Genomic DNA, 20129 nt, shown 5'->3' with positions numbered 1-20129 from the left:
GGACACCTTCCACTAGCCCAGGCTGCCCAATCTCTCTGCTCCCACCTGACCAGCCCTCCCTGCTCTTGGCTTGTACACTCCAAGGAAACCTCGCCTCAAGGATTTGATTTCCCAGCTGCTTATTCAAGGGATAACTTAATATATATCTAAAACCAGACCAAGGAGAATGGAAAGAAAATAATATGATTATGAGCAACTGAGCAGGACCAGGTAAATGCCCAAAGGGGATATTTTTAAAAGCATTTAACTTACTGCAGTTTTTTTCCAAGCTTGCTCAGCATTACACCCTCCCCTCTCATGGGCAACTACTGACTTCCCTGAGATAGTTTTCTACACTAACTTGTCTTATGCCATCTTTCTTGGAACAATCCTGCTCAAGAGCCAAAATGAGCTGCTAAATTTTGGGAGGAGGAATGGCAAAGCTCACCCTGACCCTTTGTAGGATCTGGTGGAGGTCAGTATGTCCGGGATGGCAATTTCTAAAAAAGCCCTGATGTTTCTAAAACTTGTCTTCCCATTCTTGGAATGCCTGCTTGTTCCCAAGCAGTGCCTGCTGGCAACCTTTTGGATGGACACAAACTCCAGCTCTTCAGTTAAATGCACAAAAGCATGTTGAATGGAGACGTATGGCAGTTGTAACATCCCAGTCATGCTACACACACCACGCTGCTTCTTGGAACAAAGAAAAAAGTGCTGCTAAAAATACACATGTATTTTTATAGGTTTACATTTAGAATTTGTGATTTGCTTTGTTTTGGTTTTGGTTGTTGTTTTGGTTGTTGTTTTGGTATTTTTTTTCCAATCCAAATATCTATCTTGGTGCCAGGGAAGAGAACAGAACAGCTGATTTTTTAATCATCCCATTAAAGCCATAAATATAATGTGGGAAGCTCTTAATGGCTTCTGATTAATAAATGAATGGTTGTTCCATACCCTTTAATTCAAATCCAAGATGCTCTGCCAATGCAGAAAGAAGACAAGGAAGAGAGAGAGAAAAAGAAAAAACAGGTCTGTCAGAGAACTCTAAAATACAAACACACACACTGTGCAGTTACAGCAGGTTAGCTTTTGGTAGGCTCAGCAGCACTCACACAGAGACACTGTACGCTTCAGAGCATCTCAAACCCCCACCACAGCTCACATGTTATGCAAAGAAAGACCCAAACAAATTGCAGTGGAAGTTAATTATGAATTCTTTCAGTTAATTATGAATTCTTTTGAGATGAGCCATGTTTGTTAGTACCTGATATGGAATTCACTGTATAGGCAGGAAAAAAAAAAAAAAGAAAAAAAAATAGGAAAGGTACACTTGCTCTGAAAAAAACTCCTGACAGGTCAAAACACATAAAGACTGCATGAGCCTGGTAAAAACCATTCATTCCCTTCCACAGGGCAAATCTGCCCTGGCTGGCGTCCCATGCTCCGATGTGTTTGGGGCTGTGCTCTGGGGAGGAGCACTGTGCATGGGGCTGTGAGGTGCTGCTGGGGCCTGGGGCTAACCAGCACTGTCCTGCTGCCCACACCCTCACCCCTGGCCAGGGCACAGCAGCCCTGGCAGCACAGCAGCCCTGGCAGCACAGCCCCTCCAGCCCCAGCCCTGCCAGCCCTGCCCTGGGCAGCCTGGACCTGCTGCAAACCACGGGTGCTGCAAGGGGTGAGGTGCCCAGGCAAGGCAATGCATCTAAAAGTGCAAACAGCACTGAAAGCTTCCCTCAAGCCTGTGGCCTTCCAAACTGCACTTCTGCCATGGTTCTGCATTTTCTAGAGTGCTGCAAAAAGCCCAAATTGGAGCATGTTCTTTCAGATTCATATTCAGCACAAGTAAGATTGCAGTTCATCTTGCAGAGACAGTGCTAAGCACAGGAGTTTATCCAATGAATCAACAGTGCAAAATAGGTATCCTGGATTTTAGTAATTTTCCTGGTACAGACCTCAACAAAAAGACAGTTTTTCTTACATAAACATGAAAATTCTCCATACTTACCACCATACCCAAAAGTGAGCCCTGCTGCTGCCAATCACCAAACACAAAATTATTTGCAGCTTGGAGATGTCTAGATTTGTTTACTCTATTTTCCTTAGGAACTGCTTTTTGCTGCACAGAAATACTGGCTTTCTTTTGCAGTGCTGTTCCAAATTTAGGGTGGGGGATGGGGGAACTAGCACTAATCATTTTGGAACATGTAAATACGTGTTCTAAAGCAGGTTCTTCTCTTCCAACCAATGTTGATGTTTTGGGGGAGTTGTGGAGGGAGAAGTTGGGGTTCTTTAAAATTTTGTATAATTTAAAGGCCATAAAACACAGCTGCTCTCTGCTTCACATCTCACATTCATGTAAAAGGAATGGCAAACTCTACAGTGCATTTCACAGTCATTTTGTACAGGTGGCAGCGACGTGGATAGAATGTGGTGGGCAGCAGAGAACTGGACAGAATATATTCATCCTAAACCACCTGGTTATCACATCCAGCCCTGACCTGTTCCTGAGTCTTCCTACCATTGTGCACACTTGTTTCCCCCGACACTGACAAATGCACATAGAGATACCTCAGATTTCATCTATAAATCTAAGCTGTTGATCCATCTGCATACACACATTTTTCCCTGTTCTGGGATTTGCTGCAACATCTGCAGCTACAAATGGATGCAATTCAAAACATTTTCATGTTTTTTTTCCAAACTCAGAAATGCCTGTGCAAACAGAGGTGATGGGCAAGACCTGAGGAACTCGAGCCTTCCCACTATCCCTCTCATGTAAGAACTGCTGTTTCTTTTGGCTCCTCAACCTCAGGGAGCAGATACAGCCAGCTGGCTGGGAAACCCGTGCCACTGTCTCAAAACCATCACAGGGAAAAATTCTTTGCTAATACCCAATTTAAACCTGCTCTCTGTCAATGTGAAGCCATTCCCCCTTGTCCTGTCACTCCAGGTCCTTCTAAATCTCTCCATCTTTCTTGTCATCTCCCTTCAGGAAGGCTGCAACTAGGTCAGCCCAAAGCTTCTCTTCTCCAGGCTTAACAATCCCAACTCTCTCAGCCTTTCCCTGTGGGCACCTCCACTGTCCTGTAACATTTCACTCAACCTGTGTCCCACTGTCCATTCACACCACCAGCCTGGCAAGACTTGCCTGCTGGGAAGCAGGAGGTCCAGGTAGGCCCTTGAGCTGCTCCAGACAGGCATTCATCCCAGGCTGATGGAGGTGGCTGCAGTGGGGAGGTGTTTAGCACCCCAGGCTCATGGCAGAGGGAGCCTTTGGGGTGGCTGCAGTGAAATGAATGAATCCCACAAACTGAGCGATGCCAGCAGTGCAGCAGAGTGCAGCAGTGCTCTCCAGCTCCCACAGTTCAAGCTCCATTGGAAGCAATTTTTCCAGAGGCTAACACACACATAAACCAGAGTGAGCCAGTGCTGAGATGGCAGCTGTAGGCTGAGGAAGTGGGCATTGCATTTTCCTCATAATCTTCATCATCATCATCCTTCTGTCTGCACTCCACACATCCTCCCTGGTCAGAGCAAGGGGCTACAGCTGAGCACCCTGAACTGCTGGGAGACTCCCCAGGCTATCTGAACTGGGGACACAAGTTTTTTTTGAAAATCTTATTCCAAATGTGCCTCCTGGACCTTTCTGAAAATACTGTCTCTCAGCATCAGACGAAAGACAAAGTCCTGCATTTACTTTGTCTGCAGTGACTTTGTGACTATGATGTATTGTAGTTATTTTAAAAGATGAACAGACAAAAACATTTAATGTAAAGTATTCCTGCAGGAGTAACACCTCAAGCAGGATGACTCTCACTGAACTGTAGATTTATAGGATAATTAAAAAGGATAAAAGCCTTGGCAAACAGCTGTGAAAACTGTGCCTGTGCTCACTTGGACTTCAGATTGCTCAAGAACGTCGATCAGATGTTTAGTTACTGCTGTTTAGTTACTATTATTCCCCCCAAAATACACTCTCTGGGACACAGAGCATACTCCAAGGCAAGAAACAAAGTGGAGAATTGAAATCTGGGGAGTGGAAAGATAATAAATTGATGATAATTTTGTTGCTAATCAATTGTACTGACAAGAGCAGCACTTGCAGGACTCTGATCCAGGTTTTTCCCAGGGTGTACAGGGAGCAATGCAAGACAGGGGGTCATGATGGGGACAGAGGACACTGTGCCTGTGGCAAGGGCTGGGTGATACGTGGGATCTCCAAGAACAGAAAGTCTGTAAATGTTTCACAAATTCCACAGCTGTTCACCTTCCCCAGTACTGTAGCAATAGAACTAATTTGGTCAGCCTCAAGAGTCTACACACATCAAAAGAGGGTATTCAAAATCTGCTGTGGATGAGCATGCAATCAACTTTAGGAGATCCCAAGGGCAACCTGTACTATGTCCAGGGCAGAGGAATAACCCTGCCATGCTAACCCACAAACACCCTGTAATTACCCAGCCACACCAAAGCACAGCCATCACCCTGTAATTCAGTGGTCAGCATTATAGTGTCACTGAAGGGAAGCTGCAGAATGTCTGTGGAATTTAAAATGCTGCTAAATATTGGTTTGGGGGTCAGATGAGTGAGAGGTGGAGGAGGAAGCAGAAAGGTAAAATAAAGAAGTATCCTTTCACTTATCATTTTTAAATTGCAATCACAGCAGGCAGGAAGCCACTGCTGAATAAGTGAGGTGAACAGAGAAGCTACAATTGAGACCTAGACCTTCCCAGAAGAGCTTGAAGTGGTACATTTATCCCTCTGCTCATGAGGACACTTCACCTCAGTGTGAGGAGCCACGTTCCAAAGGCCACCCATCAGAAGGGTCACTTGTACCTGTCAGGGTGGTGACCAACACCCCTCTGGCCATAGCCTGGTGAGTGCTGAGGGAAAGGGACCATCCTCCAGGAAAACAAGAAGCCTCTCACCCCATAAAACCACACTGCTCCACCATGGCTTAGCCAGCAGCACTGGAGCCACTTTGTGTGCTGCTGTGGGAATAGGCTGAAAACAAAGCTGCTCTCCCAATGGATACCTGAAAATCCTGCTCTGTGTTTACAAGCAGCTCAGTAGGAAGGCTCCAACTATGAATTACAAGACAATTTGTAAAGAAACCAAGAAATAAACGTGGGGTAAAAATGGAGAATATGCTAGATGACATTGCATATGAATGTCAGCTCTGTTCTAGGGTGTTCACAGGCAGGCCACAGACTGCAACTTTAATTGGATCACAAAGTAGAAAATGAAAATGTTTCACTAACCAAGATGAATGGTATGACATGTGTCCTCCAGATTGGTGATGATTATTTGTGGAGATGAATAAACAGCAAAGTTAAGATGAAGTTTCAGTTTAACAGGCAAGAGGGAAGCATAAATATAAAACTTTATCCCAAATTTCTAAATTGTTCCATAAATCACAAGTGGAAAGAATCCAAATGTGCAGACTTAGGAAACATATGAATGTTCCTGCTGACCACGTTTAACTTTCAGCATCTCAGCTGCACCAGGACTGAAACAGCTGCCAACATGTTTTACAAAACCTTTACAGCCAGCCAGCCTGAAGCCTGGCAATCCATAAGTAAACTTCCAGGAGCATTTAACAAAGACCCAAAAAGTTGCTTGTAGAAGACAGGTAGATCTTGATCTGATGTAGAACAGGCAGCTATGAAATACAGATGCCAGCACAGCTTTTAAAAAAAGAGTTTCTTAGAAAGAAGGATGACTTTGAACATGGTTCTGTCTTCTGGGACGAGCTTCCAGCCATGGCTGTGCCTGTGGAGCTGGAGCCAGGAAGCAGCTGTCCATGGGTGAGCTCCAGCACCCACTAGAAGCCCTCAGAAACACTTTCTGACTCTTTTGGATATTGCTGCACTCTTCACCCAGGTGTGCCAGCAGAGGTGAAAATCTGGCTGCAGAGGCTAAATGGTCTGTGACTACTCCTGCTGTGGATTCATTCTGCTGTGGAACAAGAGTTTGATGTGCTCTGTTCTCACTGACAGGGACAGCCACACCCCTGTGATCTGTGGCTCTGCAGATGGCTGTACCACAGGAGCCACCTGACAGCTACTCCCACGAGTTTGTCTATGGAGTCATGGAGACCCTGATGTAAAAAAATAAAAATTTAGTAAGATGATTTAATGACTCGTTTCCCTTGGAAATAACGCTCTCTGTTCTCATCTGCCAGGGCATTCCTCTGTTTCATATAGCAATTATAGACAATCCCTGCCCTCTCTGGTCACTGCCATTAATTCTCTTCAGTTTAAATTTCAGCTGCTTTAAAGGTTGGTTTAATGTCCCTCTATAAGGTTTTCTTCTCAGAGGTTAGTTAAAGCCTAAACAATATATGATCTCCTAACCTTGATCCATCAGCCTTATGTGTGGATGGAGTGAGGAGACTGGGGGTTCTCTGAGCTACCCCACTAATACAATTCCTAGTGAGTTTCTCTGCACCAATCTGTTAGAAAATAGCAACAGTGGAGGACGACATGGAAAGAACCTCCACCTTTAACATTTCCTCTTCATTTTCAAGCAGCGGTATAAAAATCCAGAAGGGCTGGCAGTAGGCGCCTGCTCATATGGCTGGAACAGTAACATAAAGAAACATCACATGTGAGAAAACCTATCTAAATACACTTAATATTCATCTTAATGACTGCAGTGGTCTAACAGGTGTTTTAGTCAATCAGAGAAAAACAAACCTCCAGAGCTACCTGTCAAAGAGACAAAGACAGTCTGAAGTCCTGGAGAACATGGGGAGTTTTACCCGAGCTAAATCTGAAAAAGGGTTTAAACCAGAGAGATAGGAAGCTGCTCCCACAAGGAGGACACAACATCTGGCATGATGCTGGGATGCTGCACCATCTCCATCTGTGGCCCAAATTCAGCAAAGTATCTGCCATATCTTTTCAGAACAGCATCTTCAATTTAGCTCACTCTGCAGAGACTCTCACTCAGCCCCAGGATATACCTATTAAAAGGCATTGTAATATTTAATATTCACATTAAAGAATCAGGATGAGCCAATCTAGGCCTGGAAACCTGAAATACCCCAAATACATTTAAAACAACACCAATATAGGTGTCCTTATTTAAGTATCTGTCAAATGCTGGCAGTGTTCTCAAAACATGAATCAGGACAGAGCTATTTTATTTCCAGTGGAAATGCCTGAACCTCATTTAATCTGTTTCAGCTTTTGACCTGTCAAAACCCATATGGGATGAAGCACTGAGTGAATTACAGAACATCAGCAACTTCTACTGTGCCCTAATTATTGATCAAAGTAGAAGGTAAGGATTTGCAGGGTCCACACTTGAGTGAAATGCTTTTCCTACTCAGAAAAACAGCAAGTTCAGTGCAAGCTTTTCTTCAGGGCTGCTGCTAGCTACATTACCCAACTGTGACCTGAAAGTGAAAACAGCTATAAACACATATGAATCATCTTCTTATATGAATTTTATCCAAGTTCAGACAGGTAGCCTGGATTGTTAAGCTGTTTTTACTTTACTATGCTGTGGTTAAAGCAGACTTGAGGTAAGGAAATGTACATGTGTCAGTTTTAAAGCTGGCATTGGTCCTCTAACACGTGAATAAAAATTAAAACAAATCTCAGTCCCATTAAATCTGGATTCTGCAGGCTGGGAGAAAAAAGCACGTGCTGTTTACTTTTGCCATTAATGCTCTCAGAAGGCATTTTCCTGACATAAAACTCACCCCTGTTTTGGTTTTACAGCATGGCAGCAATAATGTTTAAGCCTGTTGGACACCACCTCCTAAAACTTGCTACAAATCAGCTTCAAGGGGTGAACATCTCGCTGCTGGTTGCAGCCAGGGCCCTGAAACCCAGGGCTTCCAAGAGAGAAGGAAACCCTTTAGCACCAGGTGAAAGATCAAAATAGAACATTTTGGGTTGTCATTTTAAAAAGAGCTTGCTTGGATGTTGGAGTCTGTGAGGATTAAATCAATAGAGGTTTCAACCTCGAAAGCCAATTTGGAACAAAAGGCAATGTAAAAACATTGAGCTGTCCCAAGGGCCCCACAAAGTCCATTTGCATCTTGTCTGTATGCTCCATGCAAGGGAGTTTAATTCCAGCACTTGTCAGCTATTAGCATGTGCTAATGAGACTCCTGCAATTGGCAGTTCAGGATGAGGACGGCAGGATTCCTCACAGAGCAGTGGGAGAGGGGTTCTGGCAATCAAGGAGCCATCGTGAAGAGGCATTCATCCTCTGGTTACCACTAATTAAAGCCTCTTTTTGGGGCTCTTTTTAAATGGCCTCTTTTTAAAGCCACCGTTTTTGGTGGTCCAAGCAGCCAGGATGGGTCCCAGGGATGGCCAGAGAAAGGGTCACAGGGAGGGTCACAGGGAGGGTCACAGGTTTCCTGTGCTGTAACTGTGTCACCTTATAGGTCAGTCCTTACCCAGACCATGATTCCACTGATGCTGGGACAGTGTCTGAATAGGGACCCAGAAAAACTACCCACTTTGACCACAATGAGCTAGTTACAAGTGAGACCTGTAGGAACTGGAAACTAGAAACTGGGAAGCACTAAGTGCAAAGGTTTAGGGTATTATACCTACTGCATGCATTAAAGGGTTGGTAACTGTAGTTAGACTCAATCCGATATGGAGAGCTTTCCAAGCCCCTAGGAGAGACAGGAATATCTCTGTGTTCAGGAGGGACACAGTCTGATGCCCAGCTGGCAGGTTTATCCTGTATCCTGTGAGGTTTATCCTGTATCCAGTGAGGCTGGGAAGCCCTGAGACAGTGGCAGCCACCAGTGTGACCTCTGGGCCACAGCCTGTAAAGGGTTTTCATTACAGTCACACCCTCGCTGTGATTTCCTCCATTGGCACAAGGACACTCACACCCCCATTGAAAGAGGGGCAGGAAAATGCCCAAATCCTGCCCCGCACAGCACAAGGAAAATGCACATCTCCTGCCCTGCACAGCACAAGGAAAATGCACATCTCCTGCCCTGCACAGCACGAGGAAAATATGCATCTCCTGCCCTGCACAGCACAGTCTGTCAGGACAGCAATGCTGGCAGGCCCAGCTCCACACACAGCACAGGCTCATCTCACACAGCACAGCACAGCCACCACATAACCCTGAGCCACGATTGCCTGAAAAGAGCAAGCAGCATTGAGTTCAATCAGAAATGAAAGCAGAGCCCATTCTAACAAATGGGGAGATGACAAGAGCCCCAGTTCTCCTCTTGGACACGATCACAGCTCCTCTTAGGACCAAGCAGAGCTGGGAGTGCACAAGACAGGAAGAGGGCTCTTGGAGAACAGAAGAACCTGCTTTAAGGACATGACACAGAGCTACAACAACGAGGAGAGAGTGAAGTAGAAAGAGACATACTGGAGAAGCTGACCATTGCGAAATGCTGACACCGGTCTCCTGTGAATTCGATCGGACACCTACCGGAAGAGAGAAAACCAGAAAGAGAGAAACAAGATAGCAAAATGACACCCAAACAGGCTGAACTGAGGCCCCTTCTGATCCCTTCCACGGCTCCTATCTGTCTGCTTTCAGCCTTCACCCTTACCTGCAGCCCTAAGCCCTACCCAAAGCTGACACCAAGAGCCATCCCTGACTAGACCACTCTACATCCACCGCTGTGCCCGGGAGGTTTTAAGTAGTGTGGTGCATTTTTTGTCTTCAAACATACTTTGCTTAGGATCTGGCATGTACAATCGCAAAGGCAGTTTCTCCAAACATCTCTGTCCGAAGAATCCATTTGGACATCTGGAGGGGAAAAGGGGAGAAATCACAGAACATGTCTGGCACAGTTCTTGAGGCTAAGGTCAGAAATAAAAAGTGCATTGTGATGAATGGAAAAAAAATAAAGGCTTTAAACGCATGTTTACTCTTTGCTGTGCTTTAACCAGGCACCTGCAACATCAGTGTTCCAGCTCTGGTTTAGGCCTGGGTCTTCAAGCAGGCAGCCAAACCCATCCTGCTCTGTCCTGCTCTGCCTGCCTCCTTCCTCCTCACCTGCTAGGAGCACCAGCTGGCAGCAAGACTGAGATGGGCTGGATGCTACTTCCAGAGACTCTGTGGAGCTGCTCTGTAGAGTGGCAAGAGGCACCACAAAGCAGTGAGCAGCTGCTCAGGTGACAGAGAGCATTGGGTGTGGAAAGCATCTCTCTGTTGTCACCCCAGAAGTACCCACAGGGTGATCCAGGGAAAGTGGAGGTTAGAGGGAAAGCATGTGCAGAGTCTCTGTGTTAACAGAGAGGAAGGGACAGAGAAGAAAGCTGAGCCAAAGGGGTCTCACATGCTGTCCAAATGCGAGGCTGTCCTGGCCTAGGGCACCTGATGGGCTGGGAGGTGCCAGCTCATGGGCACAGGTTACACATTCACATGATGCTCAGGTGGCACGGAAGGTGCCCAGCAGTCGAGGGCCACCAGCCCACGAGCAGCTCCCCAGAGCATTCCCCAGCTGAGCCAGGTTTGGGGAGCACAAGGACACAGGCAGGGGTGCAGTGGGAGCTGCAGAACCACCCAGGGTGACCAGCACCTGTAGTCTCTGCATTGTGACACCTGCAGCTGCAGGTGAGCCTGGGAGGCGATGGGAGCCCAGCCTGGCGTGGTCAAACTCTTCTCCCCATGGCTCTTGTCTCTCTCCCTCACTTCACGTTTTTCTTCTGGATATTCCTTGGATAGTCCTGCACAGTATCCCTCGTTTTCTTGAAGTCCCAGCTCTCACTTCCTTGTCCCACAGCTCACTCCCTCCCTTCTCAAGGACCTCTCTTTCCTCCAAGATTAAGAGGGCTTTATCTTTAGAGCATTTTAACATCTGTTTTTCAACTTTTTGTTAATGGAGCTGCTGGCTCTGCATCTGGTACATGTCAGACCTTCCTCTCACTCAGATGCCACCCACAAGATCTCACTGTCCTGCAGTGCTCTTCAAGTGGTCAGCAAGGAAGGGACTGAAAGACACCTCAATAAAAAATGCAGATGAATCAAAGGCCAAGTCTGAAGTCCGTGGCTCAGCTCCTAGCCAGTTCACTGCAAAGGACAGCAAGAGGCTGGAACAGCCACAGCACAGTGTCAGGTGACTGCTCCCAACCTGTGCATCTCGTAGGGTGGGGTGGGGCAGGTCCAGGTCCAGGTCCAGGTCCAGGTCCAGGTCCAGGTCCAGGTCCAGGTCCAGGCTCCATGCAGAAAACCTTGGTTTTTATCAGTTGTACTTCATCATGGACATACACTGACCTGGCTTCAGCATTTGATTTTTTGCTGCATTTCACTGCAGTTTGGATAGGCCTGAGCTGTGCAAAAAAACAGCTGCACCCTCACTGCCCATGACCAAATGTGGGTCAGCATCTGGGTTTTTGGGACCTGTGCTCACAGCTCTGAGTGGGAGTGTGCTGGGCTATTTGTGCACCCCAAACTGCTCATGGAGAACTTCAGGGTATGGCTCTGCATGAGGCCACACTGAGCTTTCCAGTCATACACTTCAGTTTCTCAATATCCAAGTCACTTCTGAAACTGAAAATTGGACTCCCTGGTCAGGCAAATATCTATGGAAAATTGGCCCTCTTTTCTCTTTCTTGAACATTCATCTTGGGGCACAGGAAATGGAGATGTACAAGCCATGTCATTTCAGCTCCAGACAGCTAAGCCAGCTCCCAAGGAAAGCCCAGCCCAAGGGGTGACCATCAGACACGAGGCCTGTTGACCTTCCCTGCAATGAAGCAGAGGAAGCTGATGCTGGGAAGTGAAGGAGATGCCCTGTTGTCAGTCAAAAAGCACAAAGCTGAGGCACTAGGTGGCACAGACTCACAAAGACAGCCCTAGGCAAGCAGGACTGGAGAAACCCTTCAGAGATTGCACTGGGTTTCAGCAAGGAGTTCAAACGAGAACGTGTCTTCCGAATCCTTTCTGAAGTTTATTCATCACCTCTGAGATAGTCAGGAACTTATTCACAGAGTCTTCAAGAGAATCCAGTTTAGCTGCAATGTGCTTCCCATCTGTCTGGGATCTGAGATTTCTGGACATTGTGAGCATGCTGAAGGGCCTCAAGGGTGCTGCTGAATGAAGCAGTTGTCCCATCCACCCCAAAAAGGGTGTCAGAAAGGAGCTAAAAGTATCTCAGGTTCACATCTGCAAGAGGTCAGCCAAGGCTGGAACTCCAGTGTGACCAAGGCTGCACACCATTAAGGAAAGACTGAAAATTATGGGAAAAATGGCAGAAGGAAATAAAAGGCTGGAGAAAGGAACTGGTAAGTGAAAAAGCAAAACAAAAAGGTGTCAAAGAAGCTTTGATGCCATGACAGCTACCATATAGCCCATCTTCAGATCTCTGCAGTCAGCTGAGCGTGGGTGGGGAGAAGAGCTCTCTAGACAGAAGGCAGTAGACAACTGCCTTCTCCATGTCTAGGACAGCTCAGGCTTTTCATCTTTAGTTACTCCATGAATCAGCACAGGGAGAAGTGACAGAAAAAAAGCCCTCCTGAGCAAGAGCAGCTTCTGTCACCTCCCATGCTTGTGTACAAGCTGTCAAGACACAATGTGCCACCCCAGCATACCTGGGTTCTGGCTCCTCCTAAGCAAGGCTGCAGGCAGAAGAGGTGACCAGAAGACCTTTGAGACCATGCAGTGCTTTTTGTTAATTTTTTATTTTTAGCTGTCTCTAACTTCTAGGCTGGTGGAGATATTTATTATTCATTATTATGGCCCCAGATGTGACTCAAAGGAAAGAAATTTCCAGCATGCTTGGCACATGAGTCTCCCAGTCTGGGCAGGAGGAGCAGTGGAGAGCATCCCTTCTGCATTAAAATCTGCTGCCTGTGCTAATCAGGGCAGCTCTTCTTCAGTGAGGGATATACCTGAAAGTTAAGGCTCACTAAAGTCTAGAGCTGTGAGCTGGGCTTTGATCATGGCATCCTTCTTCCTGCACATTTGACCCCAGCCAAGAGGTTCTGGCTGGCTGACCCAGCAAAGCCAAGTCCTCCTTGTTTGGAAAACTCTTGCAGGGACTACACAGATGGTGGATCATTCCTGCAAAAGTCACCTCTGCACTTTCTAGTCCACTCATGGTCTCTCCCCAAAGGCCAAGGGAAGTGGACAAGGGTGTGTCTGTAGGAATGGACCCGAGGAAGTACAAGGCTGCACCAACCTCTTGCAGACAGCACCTTGTCTCCTCTCTAGCCTGAGTGGAGACTCCCAAAGCTGTCCTTGCTTAACTCCATCCCTCTGTGTCTAATTGCTACCTCTGAATATTACTTGCAAATGCCATTGATAAAACTGGTCAGGGATTTTTCTATCCAGATTCTGTTTCCTATTATTGCTGGAAAATGTCCAATTCTTTTAGTTTTGACCTTAAGACCTTTTTTTTTTTTTTTTAACCCCATTTTGAAAACATCCGCAAAGTTCTGCTCTTGGGTTCAGGATGAATTGCAGTGAGATATTTGCATGGTAACAAAAATGCAGTAAGATGATCAGTCAAATAAAGCATCTCAAGAAGTTCAAACCAAAATGGTTTGAATGACTCATTTCTATGATATTTGCTGGGCACTTATTCATGAAAATTGAGGACCTTTGACTTTTTGCCCTGTATCAGGGCAGAGCAATAATTATTGTTAATTATTACCTGCTATGATTAATTCATTTTCATAATGTTCCTGCTAGAAGCAAAACTTTTTCTGCCCAGCTGTTGCTCTAAATATTGCAAGGGTTGGCACATTTCCCTGCTCCACCAGATCTTAATTAAAATATGTCAAATTCGGTAGCTCTCATAAAGCAATCCATGCTATAGAAGAATGTGAATGAGCAGGTGCTTCAAAATAATGCAATAAAGACAAGCTGTAGCAGAAGGACACAATGCACTGGTGTAAGCAAATGGAAAAAAAAATGTTTCAAGCATGTTGCTTTTTTGTGGGAAGGACTGAAAAATAAGACAGTTCTGTCATTGTCCCCTGACCAGTCCCAGATGATCAGGCTCTGGAGAGCCTCAAAAGGCTGGACTCCACGAAATCACTGATGGGAAGAAAAGAAAGCAACCAGAATAAATGCAAAGGCCTTCTCCAGAGCAGCTAATGAAGGCATGTTTGCTGCAGAGTGGAGCCCAAACCGCAGGGACACCCACTGCTGGCTCAGTGACGGCAGCGGCGCGGCTCCGGTCGAGCAGTGGGAGCACTGCAGGATCTGCATCGCTGCCTTCACCGAGCCTGGCCTGCTGCAGGAGCAGCTCCACACTCTGATGGGCCTCAAGGGTCTGATAGAGTTACAGGGCATTGAACAGGATGCACAGATGGGCCACTTGAACCTGAAAAGGTATCTGATCTCATCACCCAAGATAAACAGCATGCAAAACCCAAGGAACGAGTCCTGGCTGGTTCAGGGGATTTGGAACAGGATGTGGAGATTTTCACCCCCAGCTCTTCATTTCCAAGGACATTGCAACACCTCCCCACAGAATTGCTGTACATCCATGGCAAAGTGACGTCGTTGTGGCTGTGCAATGAGCAACTCGTGCTGACCCAGTGCCACCGGGAGGGGTGGGACAGCTCTGGACACCACAGGGCAGCTGAGCACACAGTGCTGCCAGGAGGACCAGGGCCATACAGGATCCCGGTGATGTTCACCCCTTTGGATGGTGCTTTGAGAAAGCACAGGGGAGCTGGCAGTGTGGCCAACCCTTCAGAATGATCTTTCTCTTTCCTGGGAAAATCTGCAGGGAACAATATACTCAGAGGAGGTGAACATGTGATTTTGAAAATTGGAGACTTGCATTCATCAACTAATTTAAAAACTATCTGATCTGTTCTCCTTTTGCTTAGTTTTGGTTTTTATCTTCTCCTTGATGTTCACTTTTTGCCTGAGGTGTTTCAGGCCTCTGACCTCACTCCCTCACATAATGCAGAGCTGTCATCCCAAGCCCAGAGAATCTGTTTGTCTGTCAGCACTGGTAAATCCTCCAGCCTGGTTCTTGTGAGCACAACTGGTCCAACGTGATATGGGGGTGTTGCTCTGTAACACTCTTTAATTCTTCTGATTCCACACAAGGTCCTGGCCCAGGGCAGGTGGCTTTGACTCCACTGACCACACAAAAGAGACATGAAGAGCGTTCCAGTGGGCAGAGAAGACTCTGCAGTGACAAGACCTGACTTGCTTGCTTTGTTTGGCTGGGAAGACCCCAACTGTACCTAATGTGTGCCAAGACCTAACTGGGAAAAAGAGCATTTCTGCTCTTTGGATAGCACAGCCCTGTGGGGCACCCAGCAATAAAAGATTGGAGCAGCCTCCAACTGCTCCGAGTTGTGCCAAGGACTCAGTGGGCTCCAGGATGGAGGCAGATCCAAGACCAGAGGCTGCCAGTCATCCCAACACTGTGTTTGACTGGACACAACAAAGCAGGCACCACTGTTGTGTGTCCCAGCCCAGCTCCTGGAGACTTGCTTGTGTGCATCCCTTCTGTGGCACCTCAATGTGCTCCATCCAAACTTGTCCCTGCCCTGCCAGTCCAGCTCCTAGGGCTTCTCACAGCAAAATGGTCTGGAGAAGGGTTGAGGAATTCTTCCTATCAAGAGACTGGGACTTTTTTACAAGCCCTGCTGGATCAGTTCTGTCTGTGTGTGGCTCAGTCATTTCCCAGGTTCATGCTGAAAATTCGCAGACTATCAGAGGCAAATCCCACTTCTCTCATCTAACTTCCAGGTGGTCTGTTTGCAGAGTCAGGATAACAGCAAGTATTTCTTTATGTTCAGGTTTCCTTTGACACAAGCATGTGTAGAATTTACTTCAAATTAAGGACAAAATTCTGCACACACAGAGTCCAGGAAGACACAATTTCTGGAACAGCTCCAAGTCCATTCTGGGCTCTTCCCCACTGATGAAAATGCTTTGTCCAAGGTCTAGCTGAAGTGTATTGAAAAGGGAGCGTGGAAGTGGGATTACAAGCAAATGCTTTGTTCCTCAGGATTTAGAAGACCAGGATGAACACGTTTCTGGGAAGCCTGTTATAAAATAATAATAAAAGGCCAGCTGCCAATTTAGGCAGTATTTGTAGCAAATTGAGCATGAACCACATCAGGAGAAGAAATTATTTGAGAACTCATCTGCTGGTTTCGGTCCACACTGCCAGGGGGAACATCTACAGGAAGGATTTCTTATGCTTCTGGACAGCTGCAAGAATGGAACCCACTTCAGGGAGCTGATCACAGGATGGTGGCAGGTAGTGAACAAGAACACTCTAAAATTCTGGTAGCTGGTATTAGAAAGGCTGTTAACATCACTCAGGTGCTGGAGGGCCATAGAATCCCCTGAGCACATAGTGAGGGAGGGCTGCAAGCAGGCACAGGGGGCCAGAAGATCCTCCAAGGCCCTGCTGAGTCTGACTGAAAGACTGGCACAGAAACAGCACATGGACACGTGGTGCTCCTGGCTGGAGCTGCTCATGTGGCTCATGTTGATCTCCAAAGCATTGAAGAGGCTGTGAGCAGAACCTACTCATCTCTTCCATGCTCATGGCCCAGAGGCACAGTGAGGCTGGAGGGCCAAGGCTGCTGTTGCAGAGATCAGAAATGCAGGTCAAAGCCTGTATCTTTGCCTCCTCTCCTTTCTCCTCTGAGTCTGTATCACTGCACCTTTCACAAAGCACTGCAGCAGATCTTCTGTCTTGGTGCAATGAGGAAGTTGTGGAACATGTCAGTTCTTTGTTTGCAGGCAAAGGTGAAGTCTGTTTATTCATCAGCACCTTCCCCAAGAATCACCCATGTCAATCAGGAGAGCCATTTTATGGGAAACACTGTTCAGTTCAAATGCTTCTGCATTCCTCAATAACTATTATCCTTCAGAATCCAGAAGCTCTAAAATGACACCACTTCAAAAGCCAGGTTCTCTTACCATCAGTCTGTGATTAAATGATAAAAGCACCCAAGGAGAATGAACATTCAGAGATCTCCTCAAGCAGTAAGATCAGAAGTGACTCCACTGTGTGGAAGGCACTTGGGTCCCCTGGGTTTCTGTGAACATGGAACCACCTTTTCTGGCAGATGAGCAGTGACAGGACAGACCTTCCCAGCACCTCCTTCTGGGTAACACTTTCCTGCCCTTCCACACATGCCTGTTCAATTCCCATCTGGTTTTAGCAATTGCTATCTTGGAACTCATCAGAAAAGGATATCATTTTACCATCTGCAAGTGAGAAATTCAGGCTTTCAAATGATGTGAAATAATTAGGTCTGTTTCGTGTGGCATGTAAAATCTTAATGGAATCCATCACTGAGCTTTCTCTCTGCTCATCAGCTGTCAGAGCAGCCTGCCTGGAAGGTAGGCTGTTTCTTCAGGGGTTACTTTGGTTAAAACAGTCTATCTGCTGAAGACATTGAATAACTACCACAGTATCCTTCATGAGGAAAAAGTGATTTTTCTGTATGGCAGGAGTTGGGGTAACTCTTGTTGTAATTAGAAATAGATCCAGTTTGATTCTTGATCTGGATTTAAATTCTTCCCCCAAGAATGAGCTTTGAAATCCATGCTTTTGGCATGACCATGTTGCTTACAGATAGGGATGTTGATTCATACACTCCTCCAGGCTTCAAGGGTTTGGCCCTTCCCAGAATGTAAAGATTGGAGCTGCTGGGGCTTCCTGGGCTACAGCTACACCAGAACAGTGGCTGTGACCTGGATCAGTCATATGGGGCTTCCCCATACTTCCTGTGGGGAACACTGACAAGATGAGCCCCCAGTGCCACCAGGAAGCCAAGGGCAGTGACATCTACTCTAAAGCACAGGGCTGTGGTGGATGAGAGCTGCTCCCACTCCATGCACATAGGAAATGTGGAGGCCACAGCTTCTGTTTTCTGCCCTACTCAGCTCTTTGCATGTCTAAGGGGCAAGTCTGGGAGAACTGGGAGATGTTCCTTCTGGCACAGCTGACCTTGCACTGGAAAGTGAGAGCACAAGAGCTCAGCAGGATGCTTTTCTACATGGCTTTTTCTACTGCTCCCTGCTGAAACAAAAGCATACGGAGAGAGGGGAGGAGCTGTGCAATCCAGCCCACAGACTCTCCATGAGGGTGAGGGTCCTGCTCAGGTGCATCCTCCAAGGCCTGAGGAGCTGAAGTATCTGATGAGCATCACATCCTGCAGTGGTGCTGGGCTGACATCCACACATGTAAATACCTTTGTCTGTGTGTCTCCACTGACAGACCTCTGGGCTCCAAATGGAGAAAATGGTCAGCTCTGGGCTTCTCCAAGCTGGGCAGTGATGCCTGGGTCACCAGGTGAGTTCAGAAGGGGATTCCATCTGCTCAGTGAATGCACACCCAGGGCAGCACCTCCTGCTCACTCTGCAGGAGCCCAGGGCAGGTACAGGTGTGCTCTGGGTGTCTGCATCTCCAGCATGGCAATCAGACTGCACAGCTTATCCACAGGCTTGGGGGGTGAGCTGTGAGATCCTATTGGGCTTTCTGGCTGTGAACCAGGGGTGAAAAAATCTCACATCCCATTCCACATCCCTCAGGCTGTGAAGCCCTACTTCAAACTCTTCAAAGTATTTGATTTTAAGGATAACTTAGTATGTGTCTCTGTTTTTTATTGCAGATTTGAAGGGGGAAATAAACATCCCACAGTGGCCACAAAGCTGCACAGAGAGGGAAATAGCTGGGTGCTAACCCTGGGCCCATGAGGTACAGGAGAGGTTGGGGCAGTCTCAGCAAGGGACACCTCCAGTCACCAGGGTGGGAGGAGGCTGTGCCTGGGGAAAGCCACCCTTATGGAGGGCAGGACATGTCAGCTGAGGGACAGCAAAAGGGACCCAGCTTTCCCTGGAGCTGCAGAGGAGAAAGGGGAGAAAGGGAAAAGAAACAGCCAGGACAAACATATTCTTAGGGGGAGAAAAGCCAGGAAAAGTGAACAGTGACACGCACACAAAAAAGGAAAATACAAACCCTTGCCCCCCACCCCTGCCCCTCTAGTGCCCTTACTGAACCTGCACAGCTCAAACTGCAACTGCCAGGAGAATTTCAGAGCTCCCCCCACTCTGGCAGTTGCACAAAGGTCTCCTCTCCCTCAGCCAAGAAATTTCCATATTGACACAAGAACTCCACTCACTTACTTGCACGACAGCTGATTAATCCCCTCGATGTAGTAGCACACCCCTCCATTGACACAATAGGACTTGGCTGTTTCGTTACATTTTCTGGCATGCCCGGACCAGGAGGAGAGAGTTGTGGTTACTGCAGGGAAAACAAAAACACACACAAAAAGGAGATATTGTTATTTCCTTTGTTGGGCAATTCTGTTTCCTTAGATGATTTTCTACAAGTTCATTTGCCAAAGTAAAAACCCCAGAACTGCAAATCTTCAGGTCCTGGGGCTGCAACTTGACCCTTCCTTTCCCAGCAACAGGGGCCAAGTGAGTGAGGAGTTGAAGACACAACTTCCTCTAAGCAGCCAGAATGTAGAACAAGATCATTTTTTTGGCAAGCTGTAGGAAGTGCCCCTTTCCCACTCTCCTTGTCCCCCTGATACTCAGAATGCTGTGCCAGCAGGCAAGCAGGAGCTTAGGAAGAAGAGGAGCTGCAGAGTCACAGAGTGACAATGACTGCTGAGGCCTGAGTACATCATGACTCTGGACCCAGATCCAGAGCTACTGCAGGGGACTTTGCATGGCTCCACATCTCTGCCAGGGAGTGAGTTTTCAGAGCCAGGAGCAGGGCTGGCACAAGCAAGGACAGCTCCATCTGTCCCTCCCCTCTCCTGGGTGTTTCTCTGTCCTGCCACAATGGGGCTGCCCCAACAGACCCAGCAGAAGTGCAGAAGGAAAAGTCAGTCAGCTCCAGCTTGTGCTGTGAGGGAGGCAGCCAGCATGACTCAAGTTTCCTGGGATACAGGTGCTTTTCCAAATCTGGATTTCTTTCTAGAGAAAGGCTTTACAATCCTGTAAGTTACAAGGCAACCTGATGGTAGAATTTCATTTTAATTCCTATCTCTGAGTCACAGGTCTGAGTCTCTGACTCAGGTAAACTTACAGCCCAAAGCAGAGTTCCCAAAGGTAAAACAAAGGCTTCTAGTTGTTAGAGCAACTGATATAGGTTACAGAAGCTGAGCAGCTCTGGGGAATGCAGACCCATCTTCATATAACCCAGAGAAGGGCTGGGCACTCAAAAGCATGGATTTTTCACAACTGAATAC

The 20129-nt window shown here is 47.0% G+C and overlaps 1 protein-coding gene across 6 annotated transcripts in view; it reads right to left on the bottom strand.

The window, feature by feature from the left end:
- The window catches only part of NRG2 (neuregulin 2), a 151259-nt gene that overhangs the window by 12291 nt on the left and 118839 nt on the right, over window positions 1-20129 (bottom strand). For 2 of the 6 annotated variants that reach the window (XM_085073371.1, XM_085073374.1), the window contains 3 exons: window positions 19051-19171; window positions 9346-9404; window positions 934-957 (listed from right to left, as the gene is read on the bottom strand). In XM_085073371.1, the coding sequence (XP_084929497.1) occupies window positions 934-957; window positions 9346-9404; window positions 19051-19171 (204 nt within the window). Of the gene's footprint in view, window positions 1-933; window positions 958-9345; window positions 9405-9655; window positions 9733-19050; window positions 19172-20129 lie in introns of all 6 variants that reach the window. The other 4 variants (XM_085073372.1, XM_085073376.1, XM_085073373.1 and 1 more) reach the window with 2 other exon arrangements.

The sequence above is a fragment of the Lichenostomus cassidix genome, chromosome 13 (genome assembly GCF_008360975.1).
Source record: "Lichenostomus cassidix isolate B80296 chromosome 13, HeHo_3.0, whole genome shotgun sequence".
Classification (NCBI taxonomy): Eukaryota; Metazoa; Chordata; class Aves; order Passeriformes; family Meliphagidae; genus Lichenostomus; species Lichenostomus cassidix.
The sequence above is the reverse complement of the archived record's forward strand: the minus strand, read 5'-3'. Positions and strand labels throughout refer to the sequence as shown.